We start from the raw sequence: 17,312 nt of genomic DNA on the forward strand, positions 1-17,312 counted from the left end.
CATAGGCTTCATTTGAGGATTCATCAGTGTATGGTGGATGATTTGCTGATGTGACCTTGAAAGTCCTTGGGGCCAAAATGTCACATCACACTTTTGGAGACAGAAGAGTGTTTTGGAAAAGGAGACTTTTTTAAAGAAAGAAAGAAAACTATTCTTAGAGTACGTTGTTTTTACACCTGCCCTCAGGTTGGAAGTCAGCTGAGTGCTTAAATATTAGGTTACAGTAACAATATGCTGCAGCGGTTAATGGACAGAAGTGGTGAAACATTTGCCTTTGATGTGAGGAGCCTCTTGTTCAACTTTCCCCTGTTCCCACAAACTCCCCATTCAGCCTCTCAATGTCAAACAAAAAATGTGGAATGTGAAACCCATCTCTCTCGCTCCCTCTCTCCCTCTCTCTCTCTCTCTCCCTCTCCGCAGGTGAATGATCACCTGCGGGACATCCTTGTGGAGGAGCAGAAGCTGAGAGAATCTTCCTCTCAGGAGTCAAACACGACAACACACAAAGTAAGAACACAAACACTAAAGTCGCACACATCAAGAAGGAGAAGAAAAGTAGATGAGAAGAGTGATGCCACTCCACTCTTTGTGTGGAGTTTGCATGTTCTGAGTGAGTTAGTGGCTGTCTGTCTCTATATGTTGGTCCTGCAATGGACTGGCGAACTGTCCAGGTTGTACCGTGCTTTTGTTTTAGGATTAGCTCATCACTTCCTGGTTCAATAAAGCGACATATTCTCATCTGTGTCTCAGCAAACACTGACATACAGACAGAACACACAAGGACTTTTTATGTTTATACTGCGGGCCGAATATTTTGCCTTTCATTTCATTTCATCTTTCTCGCCTGCTTAATTATCTCACGCACGTTTACCTCCGTGTTCGACACGTCACATGTACCCATCACATGAACGCACAGCACGCGGCGCTTTGTCAGTCAGAGGAACAGATGAGCTCAGTGTCAGACCAGCTGCAGAGAAGTGTTGGCAAGAGTCACAACACTTCTGTTAGAGGAGACAAAAAATGTTCCGGGGCGAAGGAGGAGGAGGAGGAGGAGGAGGGGACATGTAAGATGGGGCAAAAAGACAGAGGAGGAAAGTGAGGAAGGACATTCAGAGATAGAAAAGTGGACAAAGACTTAGAGACGGCTCTTAGGAACATTGTCAGCCGTAGCTAAAGAGTCAGTGACAGATAGAGCCACTGTTGACATCCTGTAGGCCTCATAGTTATGTAAGGCCTATGTGAAACAAGTTCGTCTAGTGGGGGCAAACACAGAGCCACCAACTGTCCTCTTTGACTCATTTAACGGTGAAGTTACAGACATTTCATCACACTGCCTCTTCAGGTCACAACCCCATGCCTCAGTCGTCTGTTCAACAACAGTGACAGGAGGTAATAAAATGAAAAAAAGAAATATTTAGTGAGAGGAGACGATGACCAACACCTTTGTCATCATTAGGGGACAGTGGGGAATCAGAACATCAATATCAAGCAGCACTTAGAAGATAGTATGTTTATATGTTGTTAGACAAAGAGTCTAGGGAATTGTGTTTCTTTTAAAAGACATGTTTGTCCAACTGAAATTGTAATAAATCAAATGTCTCAAAGTTGGACTAACACGCCTAGATAATGTGAGTGAAAGTCAAATTACCATAGCATGGACCCAAACTGGCTAAGGTGCTCTGCACATGTTAGACGCTTCCCATCCGCTCACGCTTTGACCTGGAAATAAGCCGGTGTTGTACCAACAGCTAAAGTTATTTTGGTCTAATACTATTAACAAGCTGAAAGGGAGCATGTTGCCAATTAAGCATAATTGAGGTAGATACACTCAATTCAATAAATCAGTTCCCCACTGGTGTTTGTATTCTGGGATATGGACGACAGTCCAGTTAACCAGTGCATGGAAAAGCTGAATGTTTCAGTAGTGAACAGTGAGGAACCACTGCCTATTCAGTACCAGTTCTTGATATCCATCCCCTGTCCCATCCCACACTCATTCACATTTACATATTCTGGTTTGGTCAAAGGCTACAGAGAGTCTTTTAAAGGGAGGGTGATGTGTGTGATGTGGGCTCTGTGTCAGTCAGCTGCTTTGCTGCTCCATGCTCCATCACACCCTGTCTCTGTCGGTGTTATCCTCTTCAACAGAGGCCTATTCACTGAGAATACACAATTTCACACACACACAAACACAGAGACACACTAATGGTTAAGCACAAGACCATCTTAGTAAATTTAGTCTATTCTGGGATGGTGTGAAAGATTTTCAACTGTGGTCTCATGACTAAGTTCTCAGCATTTCTCACTCTCTGTGTGTGTGTGTGTGTGTGAGTATGTGAATGTTTGTGCTCAACATTGGTGCCAACTCATGACTCACTGGAGAGTTCTGTTTATGTTTGTAGTTTGAGGAATTTGAGTTTTAGGTCTTTTATTGGATGTTTATTTGTTTTCATCTTCAAAAAAAACCTTTTCATAATGCTTAGATTTAAGCAGTTCAATATCTTTTATTGGCACATTTTTAAAAACGAATTGTACAAAATACATTTTAACTGTAAATCTGTATTATCCTATCCACTTATCTGGCATTGCAATGAAATCTTGGTCGGGCATGTGGTCTGTCTGTGTTTGGTACAAACCTTAATTACGAACAAATACTTAATACCCCTGTGTTCTTTAATCAGTACGCCACCCAGTCCATTATACAGTAAGTTCTCCTCACACATGATGTCACATTTTTAGCAGGTCAAAATCTCTATAAACGTCTTTTTGATGTGTATTTGTATGAAGATGTGCAGTTTTAGTTTTATAGTCTTGTTGTCCATCAGACTCAGTTGTTGTAGTGAAACTGCTGTTTGCTCTAATGTCTTTCCCCCCTCTCTCCTGTTGTTGTCCACTCATCATCCACCATCAAGTCTCCCAGCAAATGGTACTGGAGATTAGTACCTGTAAGTCCATCCATGCTGAAGAACTCCTCTTTACCAGCCATCACCACCTACCTCCTCTTTATTTAATCTAAATCCCCTGCCATGATGCAATCCTACCCATGTTCTTTTGTTTGTCACTGCATGTGGCCCTCGCCCGATCCTACCTCACCGTCTGCCCCCACAATCCTGTGATTTCTAGTTGTGATCATATCAACAGCAGATTTCAGCAGAATCTAATGACACAGTCTGTGTCGCTACATACGATATGTGCTTGTTTGATTCATCATTTATGTTGTTTGCATTAGCTGTGTGCTGTGTATATAAGAATATAGCAATATAATGTATATGTTTCAATCCAGGGGCGACTAATATACAATATATGATACAGTATACTGTATTAGCAGAGGTGGAAATAGTTCTACTCAAGTAAAAGTACTGGTCTAAAAATGTACTGAAGTTAAAGTAAAAAAGTACTCAGAGTACATGAATTGTTTTTCAATTCATTGCAAATTAGTGAGTGATTTTTTTTAAATGTATTTATTTTAATTCAGGCCAATATTTCTTTACTCGGTAACGGATGCCATTTTAAATGTAGTGAAGTAGAGTACCTCCAAAAAAAAAACCAACCTACTTCAGTAGAAGTACTTTTTTACTTTTAAAAGTACACACAAAAAAACTACTATATTACAGTAACGAGAGTAAATGTAAACCATTACTCTCCACCTCTGATACTGTGCTTTTATTATTATGTGTGTTGTAAAGAGATGTGGATGTGACGGCCATGAAGTATCAAGATATTTTAACACCTTTAGACAGTGTCGGATGTCCTATAGTGTCTTTGTAAAAGCAAAACAAGCCAAAAAGACGACATTTAGTCCCTCAGCTGATGTGACTGAGGCTTTTATTATTATGTGTGTTGTAAAGAGATGTGGATGTGACGCTACTCGTGTGTGTTTATGCGTAAACTGGGGTCACTGACGTCCGTAGGACACGCAGCCTATTGTGTTGTCTCGGTGGTTTTAATGCACACAAAAAGACAGGAAAGGCTGCACTAACACACATTATTATTATTAAACAATACATATCAGTGTGGGCTACAGCACCACAATGGAGGTTTAAAGTGACTCTGAATGTATGATAGTTCAAACCATTAATTTCCCAGCATGCCTTTTGTGCCTCCATGTAGAATACTAACCACACCCCAGAGTCAAAAAAGGTGAAATGTGATGGCATTATTCTTTTTTTTACTTATATTTGATAGATGATTGACATATTATGTCTAATCTAATCTTTTTGCATGGTTAATCTAGTCTGCATTATTTGAGTTGAGCCTGAATCCCTGAACTCCCACCTTTTTTTGTTCTGTGTGTGTGTGTGTGTGAGAGAGTCTGCAGATGTTTTAACCAACATTCAGAGATCCAGCTGTGGATATCTGCCCTGACAACACACATGGGTGATGTCTGTGCTGTTGCCATGGTTTCATTTCAGGCCCGCTACAGGAGAGAGTTTGCCCAGCATCGGAGTGCTCCATCACTCCCCCTGGTGGATAACCTGCTGAAGGACAACACGGATGGCTGTGCCCTGACCGCCTTATTGCACTTCTACTGCCCACAGGCAATCAGACTGGAAGGTACGGTCAGTCTGTAACCACACCCTCTTTTATTCACTACCCACGCCCACTTGCAGTGAGCTAACTGCAGTGGTTTTCAGTCTCAGCTGGTCAGCACAAAGGATGCTGTCTTCTGCTCTCACTGCTGCTGTAACTGCGGCCATGCATTTGAGCCGTGTGCTCAAAACAAAGAGTGTATTTATTATCCTTTCTCTTTGTCTGACTGCGTCATGTGCAGCTTTATGCTGTCTTTATGTTTGGAGACAGTCGTTGGCATAATGAAACTAATCTTGAACACAATCAACCGATAAACCCAGCTTTCTGTATTTACTGTAAAGTGGAGGAGTCAAAGAATAAAGAGGACAGACAAAGAGTTGGAGAAGGAGTCACAGCGAGACAAAGACTCGTCTCTTCTCATCTCTGCACCCGTCTTTCTAAAAATGCTCTCGGCTTGGGTTGTGTGATTGGTCACCAGCACGGCCAGTGACGGAGAACCGTTAGAGGAGTAACTGCCTGCTATTTTCAATCATAAACAATCCTCGCAGTGGTGCTCTGAGGCTCCTGGGAGTGACTATAGTTCACAGGCAGTTCGTACACGTGTGGGCCAGATGTGGAAGTGGGTTGAAGTGCATTTTGAGCGCCTGCTGGCAGTTCTTTTCAATCCAAAAAAAACAATTATGATGTACAGTAATGTAAAGCGCAGTTATGTTGAGTTTCCTGGGCCTTATCTGTTCCCGCTTGTCAGACATCCTACACATGCACGGAGTGCCCTTGCAGTAACGTCAGGAGATAAAAATCCTGATGATTCATTCAGAAGGAAGTCAGTTTGAAAGTTTACTTCATGAGCTGCTACAAGGATTGTGTGTGATTCAAATTAGCTACAGCACATTTTGTGGGAAATATGAGTCATTTTTTGTCCTCCATTCTTTTTTTAAACATAAACGTTGCCTTATCGTCCCTTGTCTTCCTGTCTGGCCTTTTCTCTCAACCCGCCCTTGTGTGTGTATGTGTGTGTGTGTGCGTGCCCCTCCCCTGGCCGAGTAGACATCTGTCTCAAAGAGACCATGTCACTAGCCGACAGTCTGTACAACCTCCAGCTCGTGCAAGAGTTCTGCAAGAACAACCTCAGCCACTGCTGCCACTTCAGCCTGGAGGACATGCTCTATGCACACGCATCCATAAAGGTAGGGAGACACCCGATTTCAAATAGTAATATAAATGCATGTGGAGGGTGTGGAAAGGGCTCAGTCTGTAATGTGAAATTTGAAGAAAGGCTCCAAAGAAAGTTTGGGGTTTTTTTTAGAAGAAGAAGAAGGAATATGGCAAGAATGAGTCATGCTAGGAAAAGTTTAATAATGAATGTGTGTGTGTGGGGCAGGCTTGGTTGTGACTGGGATTGTAGTTGTGTGTGTAGCTTTGGATGTATAAAGCTCCCTTTGGATACAGTGATGATTTCTTCACTGCCAAATTAAATAAATATGCCAGTGAGTGTGAGTGTGTGTGTGTACTTGTATTTGGTACCTCTTGAGGAGCCTTTCTGACATTAACGCTACAGTAGAACGAACATAGCCTTAATCCATCGAGTTTGACATGCAAACAGACACACAAAAACTCTGCCCACATGTGACTGGGTCACATTGGGTCAACACGACGGCTGATTCACTCAGTCCTCAGGCAGAGATCTCCCCATTTCACACACACACACAAACACGTGTTTGGATTAATAAAACCCTTACTGTGCAGCCTTTTGAGCATCTCTGCGTCTTCCTGACTGTAGACGCTGCAGAGTCAGTGGAGGGAAAGAGAGTGTGGGCAGAACCATTTGGATTCAAGTCACAGTCAAAGCTGACTGGGAGTTACCTTTCTAAGAACACAATCTCTCTCTCTTTTCATTTCACATTAACATTGTTTATAGTGTGTGTGTGTGTATGTGTGTGTGTTGATTATACAGTGATTCAATAATACACAAAGTAGAAGGAGGGACGTGAAAAGAGAGAACTGGTCATGAAAAGACGGCTGTGGCATGTTGCCCATTCTAACTTACTCCTTACTGAATCTTAATTAGTGTGTGTGTGTGTGTTTATGTGTGTGTAGCAGTTCATATGAATAGAAATCCCATGCTGTCCTGTATCCATACCAGAATGATAATGACTGGTCAGTGTGGTTCCTCTCTATGAAATCACCGATACATATCAATCATATTTATATCATACGTACACTGAATGCATCTTTCACCACGCTGTGCTTCTTTCTGAGTATAGATGATGCATTTAGACTTAACTTCAGGTGCTGTTTTGGCGGCTCTCCTGAAATGTATGGGTTGTCAGCTACACTCGCACACACCTGAGTCTGTTACCTAGCAACAGTTGTCAGGCCATGACCTCACTGATATGTCAAATTATGGTTTAAGCCTATTTTCAATCGTTATGGAAATAGAAGGGGAGACGAAGCAGTGATTTAAAGAAGATTAAAGATTAGTGATTGTGAAGATTGTGCTAATGGCTTTAATAAACAACTGTGTGTACTTGCACGCGCGTGTGTGTGTGTGTGGTCTTTTTGCAGAGTAACTATCTGGTTTTCATGGCTGAGCTTTTCTGGTGGTTTGAAGTGGTTAAACCTTCATTTGTACAGCCAAGAGTCTTCAACCCAAACGGTACAGTACAACTACACAAATGACTTGCATGCGTTTTCTGTTAAGTACTGCGGCTTAAAATTGAGGTTATGACTTACAGTTTTCCATATTTTCTGTAGCCTGTGAGCCGGTGTCCTCCAGAAACATGGCCCCTGCATCCAGTCCAGTCAAACAGAGCTATGCAGACAGACCTGACAGCCCAGAGAGCATCTCTGCTGAGGGTAAATAACAACGTATATATACATTTTTGTTACTATTGACTATTCAATTCAATTTGAATTTTTTTTATATAGCCCAACAACACAATTTGCCTCAAAGGGCTTAACAGAAACTCCACAGTGCTACTCAGTGGTCATCAATATATACATTTTAGTCCGAATTAAATCAGTATTGTAAGGGACTCTAGGCTTAATGTGCATGTAAATTGCATATGTTGTGTTTTGTGTCTAGTGGAAGGTTCCATCTCACGTCTCATATAATCTTCAAAAAATGACATTGTATGCACTTAACTGCTGCATTAACACAGACCAGTGGAAAAAGGTGTGGATGTGTTATGTTTTGAAACCAGATGCCCTCTAGTGGACGTTTGCAGCCGTGCAGTAGCCATCCTATTTCATTTTATCCATTTAGTTTAAAATGTCTACCATTAATTAAACAGTCAAACTTGTTCAAACAACAACCCAGGATAAGGAGCCAGAAGTTGAGAGGAAATGTGGACGGGATATTAGCTGTGTAATAATGTCTGCTGTGTCTCTGAAGCAGGTACAATGAAGAGATCTACCTCCATGTCATACGTGGACGGCTGTGTTGGGACCTGGCCCAAAGAAAAACGGTGAGTGCATAAAAATAGAAGAGCATTTTCCTCTTTGACATACATAGGATGAGTGTTCAGTTGTTTCATTTCTTTCTTTTTTTACCTCCGCCAGTTCCTCCTCTCGTGGAATCTCCTTTGAGATTCCTTTGGACAAAGACCCAGCGGTGCCGCCCTGTGAAGCCTCCTTCCTTGGAGGGATGACCCGCTCAGCCTCCAGTGATGGTCTTGGGTTCAAAGTTCACTATGCATCCAGAGGAGGCATGAAACGCCACCTTTCCCTCACGCCCGTCAATGGTCAAAGCAAACACATACCGGAGGAGGATGAGGACTTCACCTCCCACAAACCTGTGGGGCGGAGCAACACGTTCTCAGTCAAGAACCAAAGCAGGTAGAGGATGATTAGAGTTCTCTGCTCTCTTAGTAGTCAAATACAAATGGACAGGATTTTGGTATTTATGTAAAGTGAAATGTGTTATTTACCTTTTTCTGTCCCCAGGTACTCTAATGGAGTCCTCTCAGACAGTAACCATGGCAACCTCGGTAGCATCAGCCCTTCAACACCTCCGAGCATTGAGGAGGCCTTGAAGATTATCCATGACTCTGAAAGGCCTCATGCTCTCCTGGGTGTGGGGGAAGGAGACAATGGTTTCTTCCTCCACGGTGCAGAGCCTCCTGATCCACCAGGGGCCCAAGGTCCTGGAGACGACCTGAGTTCGGCTAAGGCTCGACTGAACGACCATGAGCCCAACTCGTTGTCCACCGATGAAGTCGACACGGGCATCCACGTGAGGACAGAGGACATCCAGAGCTTGGATGAGGACTCCTCCTCACTGAGAGACTATTCAGATATAGACCCAGACTGTGAGACCATGACCAGGTCGTGTCCTCTGCCCGAGCGGACAGAGAGGGCAAGAAACAGAGAAGGAGGGTGCCAAGGGGTTGGTGACACTAATACCGGGGACGAGAGGGGAGATGGAGGAGACAGGAGTCAACCCTGCCCCAGCCCAGCATCCACACTCCTCAGATCTCACACCATCAGCCCCACCTCATCCTCTGGTGGCTCTGGAAGAGGCATGGTGCGGATGACAAGCTTTGCAGAGCAGAAATTCAGGAAGCTGGAGGGCAGGAGTAGTGGAGGAACAACACCAGAGAGCACAGATCTCAATTTACCATATACACACCCAACAAAAAATACTTCTGCTCAGGTTTGTGACGTCGTCTGTGTCATTTGTTCTTGTAGGAGCAGAAGTGTCAACTGAAGTGATTTGATGAATTAATAAATATGATCGTTGTGTTTTCTTGTAGATCTCTACACCTCCTCTGCCAATCATATCCCCTTCTCCTGTAACACCTTCCCCCAGAGACCCGTCTCACCTCATAGCCTCAGAGATGATCCAACTGAGGATGAAGCTGGAAGAGAAACGCAGAGCCATTGAAGCACAGAAGAAAAAGGTAAAAAAAAAACAGAGAGAGAGAGTGTGAGAGTGATGTATCTTCAAATAGATTGTAGATGTACACACACCATGTGGGTGTTTTTGCATTTTCCAGGTGGAAGCAGCTTTTACTCGCCATCGCCAGAGGATGGGCAGAACAGCCTTTCTGAATGTTGTGAGAAGGAAAGGAGTCACAGCCCCGCACAGTCCCAGCTCAGGCGGAGCAGAGACACCGTCCCCCGAGCCAATAACAGCCATGAAAGACACCAGCCAGGGCAGCATGGATCGCGCAGAGAGGTGCAAACCAGATGGAGCAGCTCCCAAATCCCCCTGTGAAGATGGTGGAGGTGAGTAACCCGGCTTACTGCATCACTAACTCGTCATTATTTTTCAAAGTCTTGAAATTGCTTGTTTTATTGAACTGGAAATCCAATAATGAAAAAGAACCTCTGGCCTAAAATAGTCAATAAAATGATTTAGTATATCACTTTTTGTGTGTCAAGCAACATATGGAGCATCTAATCAGTCAGCTATGTGTTTATTGTAGTTTATTGTAACAGTAAGGACAACATATATTTGTCTACAGTGCTTTTAGACATGACTGAGCGATCCACTGTGTGTGTGTTTAATGTGGAGATCCAGGTGTGACTCCAGGAGAAATCGACCTTACAGAATACACACGCTCCATTGAGAGGCTGAACACGTCGCTGGGCTTCCTGCAGACAGAGATGCAGCGTTTGGCTCAGCAGCAGGAGAAGATCATGGCCATGAGAGACCAGCAACAGCAAGCCTGGGTCATTCCTCCTCCTGCTCCATCGCCGCACAGGTATCGCATAACATCCAATGTGATTGGAAAAGCATTCAACTTGTACAATCTTTGATTCCATGGGTGTTTTGTTCCCCCACCCCCTCGCAGGCAGCTCCGTGAGTTGCGGAGCAGCAGCGTGACAGGCAGAGGCTCAGTTGGGTCTTTGTCTCCCAACTTGTCTTCTTCTGGCTCTCCACGCGCTCCCAACCGCTCCCCTGCTGGCATCAAGCGGCGACCGGCCTCCTTCCATGCCAGAACACCTCGGACTCCACGACCAAATGACCTAAAAGTCACCCCCTTGAACCGAATGCTCAACACGCCCACTTCAGTGGACAGCCTTCCCAGGCTGAGGCGTTTCACTTCCAGCCAAAGCCAGATCAGCTCTTTCGCCTACTTGGGCCACGAGGTGGGATCCAGGGAGAGCATGAGCCAAGAGGCCATGGTCGACAAAGAAAACACTAAAGATGAAGAAGAGACAACGGTGAAGAAGAGTGCTGGCGCTCCTCTACCTCCTAAAAAAGACACTGCCAAAGAGAGGGAAGGGGCTGAGCCGGCTCAGTCAAAGGGGGAGGTCAAACAGTCGAAGACAACATCAGAGGTGTTGCAGCAGCCGGTGTCTGAGGCGCCAGGGGACGCAGGCAGCCGGGTCGAAGGAGACACTCAGGACAGGAGAGACCTGGTGGAGGTGCCTTTGTCTGGACTCAATCCCCCAGAAGACCACGTGATGACAGGAGAGGGAGATACTGGAGGGGACAGCTATGGCGACGATCAAAAGATGTGCTGTGGATTCTTCTTCAAGGCGAGCTGCAGAATTCAACATAACATACACACATATACACATACATTAGATGTAAAGCGCTTTCTCTTTTCATCTGTAGATTGAGATGAACGTACATTAAAAACTTACATTTGCCTTTTATCCAACTGTGAAATTAAGCTGCTGTTTGGTGCCATGTATGAAAGGTTTCCAGTCTTTGTGCTATCCTATTCCAACTGTCTGCCGGTCGTAGTGAAGTTCCCAAATTATTGAAAAGTTACTTTTAGAGCTGCAGCTTTCAATTCTTTCAATGTCCTTGAATATATTTGTCCACAAAGCAACGATTTGCTGTAATAGTGGAGCAAAACAACTAGAAACTATTCACATTTCATTTTCTGAAATCTGATAAATAGTTTTTTCATAACTTTTTTATTCCTTTTAATTGGAGCCCTGGTTGCTTTGACCTTTTTCACAACAGACATTTTTACTCCACAGCAGGAAAAGCTGTTTTGAGAAACATCAATTCTCCACATTTCACACACTCTAGTTTTACAGACCACTGGAATGAATCTATAACCACAAGTGATCTGCACAAATTTAACTCCTCATTTATAATGTAAATAACGCGGCCGGAGGTTTGTGTTTATGATAATCGTTCCTGTAAAAACTGTTCGAATAACTGACGTCTCAAGAACACATTTTGGTTTCTGATCGAAGAACCTTTTTTTCACGCGAACTGTGTCAAACACCAGGATGACGTGAAAGGGGAAGAGGACATGGCAGCAAAGAAAGCAGCGTTGCTGGAGAAGAGGCTGAGGAGGGAGAAGGAGGCTCAGGAGAAGAAGCAACAGCAGGAGCTGGACCAGGAGGAGAAGAGAGAAGCTGCACGGTATGTCGTACTCAATGTGCTTTTATTTGTCTCTAATCTGTGAAATGGCTGATTATATAATCATTGTACTTTCAGGCTGAAAGCAGAGGAGGAGCAGCAGAAGAAGGATGACGAGAAAGCCAGGAGGGATTACATCAAGCATGAGTATCTGAGGAGAAGGCAGCTCAAACTGATGGAGGACATGGATCAAGTCATCAAGCCTCGATCTGGAAGTCTCAAGAAGAAGCCACGTCCCAAGTCCATCCACAGGGACGTCATGGAGTTGTCAAACCCTCCAGTGAGAGCAACAGGTGAGCAACGCACAAACCACACACACACACACATACACACGAGCGCAACGCTTCGTAGTACGCGCATTTACCGATATGTCAACAACTGTGTTACAGGCGTGCGACCTCGAGGCTTCTCCGTGTCAAGCGTTTCTTTGGCGTCTCTCAACCTCGCTGACAACGACAGAGATCAGACAGATAACAGGAAGAACAACAGGTGAGACTCCAAGTGTCGCCTGAAGCTTTGAATGATCACATCTATTTGTGTCAAACTAAATCGCGATAACACTGAAATCTCATCTAAGAAGATCAATGTTAGATGTCTTCTGTTTGCTTCTCAGTAAAAAATGAAACTTTCCACAGAGAAACCCCTCTCAGGTCTTTGAACAATAGTAATAGTAAGTAAGTTGTAATGAATACAACTTACTTACATTTTTTAAAGATGATTTTTTTAAATCATGACCGTCGCAAATTTGTGTGCATCTGTTTTGCTGCCATTTTTATAACATTAAGTTTAATGGGCATAAGCATTTTTTTTTAATGCATGTTATTTAAAACGCATACACTTAAAATCCTCGGTGAAGCATTCTACAACTTTGTTTGCGACCCAAAAGCTGGTGTAATAGATTCTTTTACTTTAGTTACTAGTGCCACCAAGAGGAGCCTGACCTCATTTCCAAAGGCCATCGAATAATCAAATGAAGTGAAAGCAAAGTTAATATAAGTTTAAAGCTATAACAGCTGTTTTTAGCTGGAAACGGACCTGTTTTAAGTTTCAAATTGTGTCTTTGTGCGTTGAAATTGCTGCGTGCACTTTGACGTTTAAACTTACGACCTCCGCTTCTTGTTGCCTTTAAGTCCTTTCAGTATTAAAACCCAAATGAATGTAGTGTTTTGCTGTTTCTCGTGATTTCTTCCTGTGATTTGACTCCGCTAAAGCTCACACTCCGTATGTTGACTCTCTTTTATCCCTCCCTCTCTCTTTTGTCATCACCTTTGCATGGATCCGTCAGAGGCAATAAATTAGCCTCTGCACATACCCCATTCTTTCTAAGCTCCCCCAAAGAAAGAAAGGGAAGGTCAGTAATGCCGTGAACAGGAAGTGTCTCCACAGATGAAGTGTATTTAACTACTGTAGGTGTGGCTCCATGTGATTTTGGTCTAGTCCACATTTCATTAGTCAATCTTTCAACACGGACTCACATAAGTAGACAGATGTGTCAAGAGTAAAAAATAGTTTGTAGCCTTGCATTGTAGCCTTGCTCCTGTATTAACGTGCACTAGTGTCTTTTGCAATATTGCCCTGTTGACTCATGTTTGCTCTCTTCTATAAGCTGCCTGCTCTGTGCTTTACCGCTGCTGTTTGCTGTTGCACTTGAGCTCATAAAGACAGCGCAGAGACTCCGCTTTGCTTGGCTGAACATGCCTGTTCTGTCTCACAGCTTTGTGTTTTTGAATGATGTAATGTAAGACAACACTGTTTGACTTTGTTTTGCCCTGTGTGTGTGTGTGTGTGCGTGCATGTCTGTTGGTGGAATCTTTGTGCGCGCTTATGTGTGTGTACTGTCTATGTTTGTGTGTGTCATTTGTCGCGTGTGATCGTCTCCAGGCCGGACTCTGCGGAGGGTTTTTCTCCTTGTCCTTCTGGTGGTAGTCGCAATGGAGAGAAGGACTGGGAAAATGATTCAACCACCTCCTCTACTCCCTCCAACACTGAGTACACAGGTAAAAGACCTGTGCTTGCTTAGTTTATATCCATCTACATTAACGTAAAGTAGCAACATGACATCTATGCACTTTTCCTCCTTCCTCCAGGACCCAAACTATACAAGGAGCCCAGTGCCAAGTCCAACAAGCACATCATCCAGAACGCTCTGGCTCACTGCTGCCTGGCTGGCAAAGTCAACGAGGGGCAGAAAAACAAGATACTTGATGTATGTTTATCATTCTCATGTATAAGTCTACATCCATACTACCACACTGTTCCATTTTCAGATAAAAATGACAATTTCAGAAGTGATCTGCATCCACACAAGAAAGGCTAACAATGTATATCACGCGTAGAGCTGAAACAATTAATCGATGAATCGATTAGTAAATGAATCGACAACTATTTTGATAAGCGATATAATCAGTTTGAAGCTTTTTTAATTTCCGATTGTTTAAGCTTCTTAAATGTGAGTGTTTCCTTCGTTTCTTTGCTCTGGATAACAAAGCAAATCATTAAAAGTTCATTATTTTGGTTTGTGGACAAAAAAAAGACATTTGAGAACATCATTATTTCCTAAGTTTGACGCAACATTTTTTTAAGGTTTTCTGATATTTTATGGACCAAACTGCTTTAATCACGGGACCATTCAGGTGCGTTGTCAGGATTTTTGTAATCATGACTAGGTGAAACTGAAAGGAAAGATTCACAGCTGATAGTTGAGGTACGGCTGATAACAACCAATCATGAAGTGGGGGCAGGTAACTGTGTCATGTTTCGAAAGGAAATATAATATATAATGTTATATAATAATATAATGTTTATAATGTTCTGTATAATGTTTTCACACCAGACGTATCCAGATGGGAATGTATGTGTTTTTTAAATGAAAACAGAGCGGTATGGATGTAAGTCTAAGTTTATGTATTCATGCTGTAAGAAAACACATCATAATGATGACCTTTTACGACCTTCTGTAGGAAATGGAGAAATCCGAAATCAACAACTTCCTGGTGTTGTTCCGTGATGCTGGATGCCAGTTCAGGTCTGTGTACACCTACTGCCCCGAGACCGAAGAGATCACCAGGCTAGCAGGCATCGGGCCCAAGAGCATCACGACCAAGATGATCGAAGGCCTCTACAAGTACAACTCGGACAGGAAGCAGTTCAGCAGGATCCCTGCCAAAACCATGTCCGCCAGTGTGGACGCCATCACCATCACGAGCCATCTGTGGCATGGCAAGAAGCAGGGAACGGCCAAAAAACTGCACCCCAAATAAACCCAGATGGTTTAGCAACATGTGGACATGCGATTTTAAAAAGGAACAAGGACAACTTTGTGGATTTTTTTGATTTCGTCAAAGGGACACGTGGTTCCTTTTAATTCTAAATCACAACTGGAATGTAGAACGCAAGTGAGCTTCTCAGACTCTGTTGTTACAATACAGAACTGACTGTTGACACTCTGGACTATTCTGAGCGGAGCACATGTTCGTATGTGTCAGCATGTGTATCAATGTTCTTGTGTGCCAAAAAGAAAAGAGAAGAAAATAATAGGCGGACCGATGCCTTACCTAGTTGAACCACTGAAGCACTGAATGTCACGCCCCTCTAAGAGGCAGTTTGGTTTCTGTACGTTGATCATGTGTGGCCTTATGCTTGCTTTTTGTCATAATGGACGTGTGTGTTGGTGGCATTTTGTCAGCGCCTGTTGAAAAAGTCTGTTGTGGTACAGGAAAGGCTGTGTGTGTGTACATTTAAAGGGTGGTTTGTCTGATCTACAATCACGTAGAGGCAGCATTTTTTTTAATAAGCGTTTTGCTGCTGCACAGGCAGCGTGTTTGCTTTCCTTTTCTTTCTTTTCTTTTTTTATATGTGACGGAAAAAATTATTAACCACGTCAATTTGGTGTATGTGTGTGTGTGTGTCAAGTGAAGTGCCATGAAGAGTGAGGAAAATACCTCAGTTGTGATGAGATTACTGAGCGAATGGAGAACCATCACGAAAGCTCTTAATTTATTATTGAAGATATTTTTTAAAAAGGTGTTTCAGATTTTATTTGCAGAAACATAATATACTAAATAAGTTAAATGGGTTTGTACATAATACTGGTTACACTCAAACAAACGAAGTCCGCTTGTAGTTGCTTTTGTGTGTCTTTCATAAGTTATCATGTACGTGTGTCAGTATGTCGTCGTCATTTGTGGCCTTTTGTTGTGCTGCAAATGCAAAAAAAAAAAAAAAAGTGTGATCACGCCGCAGTAACACTCATAAGACTATCATCAGTATTAGAATAGATGGAAATGCCCACACTGTGTCATCAGTCTGTGCAATGATCTAAGAGTCATTTAAAATAACCAGCACTGGCCATGTTGCAGCTGGTTTGAAATGCTATACATTCAAAACTGTCACTTTAATGTGGATTGTCTGAAGTGTGTGATCTTGATCCCCCTCAGCGTTATCCACACTTGTAAATAAACAGATCCACCCTAGGATAGCACTTCAAGACCTCGTCTACTGTCAAGTCTGGTCAAAGATTACGACTGTCATGCTTGTTTACTTTACTTTTGACATTACTGTTGCATTTGTTGTCATTCGACATTGGTTGACATTGTACAGATATATTTTGGCATAAAGAAGTATTTTTTGTAACAATCTGTTGGAGGTGTGTGCTGATGAAGCAGAGAAAGGATGTGCAGTGAGAGAAGTGTGAGGGTCTATAAAGTCTTCATGAGGCTTTGTTGCGGTGTTGTATGTATGAAATCTATTAGTATACTTTTTCAAAAAAAAAATCATAATTTTCTTTTTCAACTCTGAGTTTATTTTCTTTTCAGTTAACTAAATATGGAATTGTTTTTTTATTACTTTGAGCTTTATTAAAATGCCAGCTATCAACAGTCCTCATGGTGTCTCAGTTCATATTTCTGCCTCAACTTATTCATCTGCTCTTATTCTTATTTTTGGTCAGAACAAGGACCTTGTGCATGGAGTTTGCATGTTCTCCCAGTGTGAGTGTTGTTTTTTTAGGCAAATTGGACACTCTAAATTGACGGTATGTGTGAGTGTGAGAGTGAGAGTGGCGACCTGTCCAGAGTGAACCCCGCCTTTCGCTCTATGTGATTGGCGCCAGCGCCCCCGGCGACCCTCATGTGGAGAAAAGCTGGACTTTAATGGGACATTGGATTTTCCGAGAAATATCACTACAAACTATTCTTGCATAAAGTCAGATCTTGTGACAGATTGGTGTAATATGGCCAGTAATATGCAGGGTTAAAGAGGGCACCTGTCACTGTATGCACATAGAGCAGCAACAGCATATGCACATTTTCGCACACTTTTTTAGCTCAATATTGTACAATGAAGACACTTGTTAAACCTGCTATAAAAGCTAATTGACTCCTTTCATTTTGCCAATTTACTAGAGTTTCCGTTTTTTTTTTGCCTACAGATACCTGTGTCACAAACGCAC

General features: G+C 42.8%; 1 protein-coding gene across 8 annotated transcripts in view; it reads left to right on the top strand.

The window, feature by feature from the left end:
- The window catches only part of camsap2b (calmodulin regulated spectrin-associated protein family, member 2b), a 29,737-nt gene extending 12,994 nt beyond the window's left edge, over positions 1-16,743 (top strand). The window contains exons 4-23 of one of the 8 annotated variants that reach the window (XM_044025154.1): positions 421-507; positions 2,913-2,945; positions 4,413-4,554; positions 5,578-5,717; positions 7,096-7,186; positions 7,285-7,386; positions 7,925-7,997; positions 8,092-8,367; positions 8,476-9,184; positions 9,285-9,431; positions 9,528-9,759; positions 10,049-10,238; positions 10,329-11,019; positions 11,730-11,866; positions 11,942-12,156; positions 12,253-12,352; positions 13,149-13,214; positions 13,745-13,860; positions 13,951-14,069; positions 14,824-16,743. In XM_044025154.1, the coding sequence (XP_043881089.1) occupies positions 421-507; positions 2,913-2,945; positions 4,413-4,554; positions 5,578-5,717; positions 7,096-7,186; positions 7,285-7,386; positions 7,925-7,997; positions 8,092-8,367; positions 8,476-9,184; positions 9,285-9,431; positions 9,528-9,759; positions 10,049-10,238; positions 10,329-11,019; positions 11,730-11,866; positions 11,942-12,156; positions 12,253-12,352; positions 13,149-13,214; positions 13,745-13,860; positions 13,951-14,069; positions 14,824-15,123 (3,966 nt within the window). In that variant the 3' untranslated portion in view covers positions 15,124-16,743. The remainder of the gene's footprint in view (positions 1-420; positions 508-2,912; positions 2,946-4,412; positions 4,555-5,577; positions 5,718-7,095; positions 7,187-7,284; positions 7,387-7,924; positions 7,998-8,091; positions 8,368-8,475; positions 9,185-9,284; positions 9,432-9,527; positions 9,760-10,048; positions 10,239-10,328; positions 11,020-11,729; positions 11,867-11,941; positions 12,157-12,252; positions 12,353-13,148; positions 13,215-13,744; positions 13,861-13,950; positions 14,070-14,823) is intronic. The other 7 variants (XM_044025156.1, XM_044025155.1, XM_044025157.1 and 4 more) reach the window with 7 other exon arrangements.
- Positions 16,744-17,312: the final 569 nt, after the last annotated feature.

This window comes from Solea senegalensis, linkage group LG1, assembly GCF_019176455.1.
Source record: "Solea senegalensis isolate Sse05_10M linkage group LG1, IFAPA_SoseM_1, whole genome shotgun sequence".
Taxonomy (NCBI): Eukaryota; Metazoa; Chordata; class Actinopteri; order Pleuronectiformes; family Soleidae; genus Solea; species Solea senegalensis.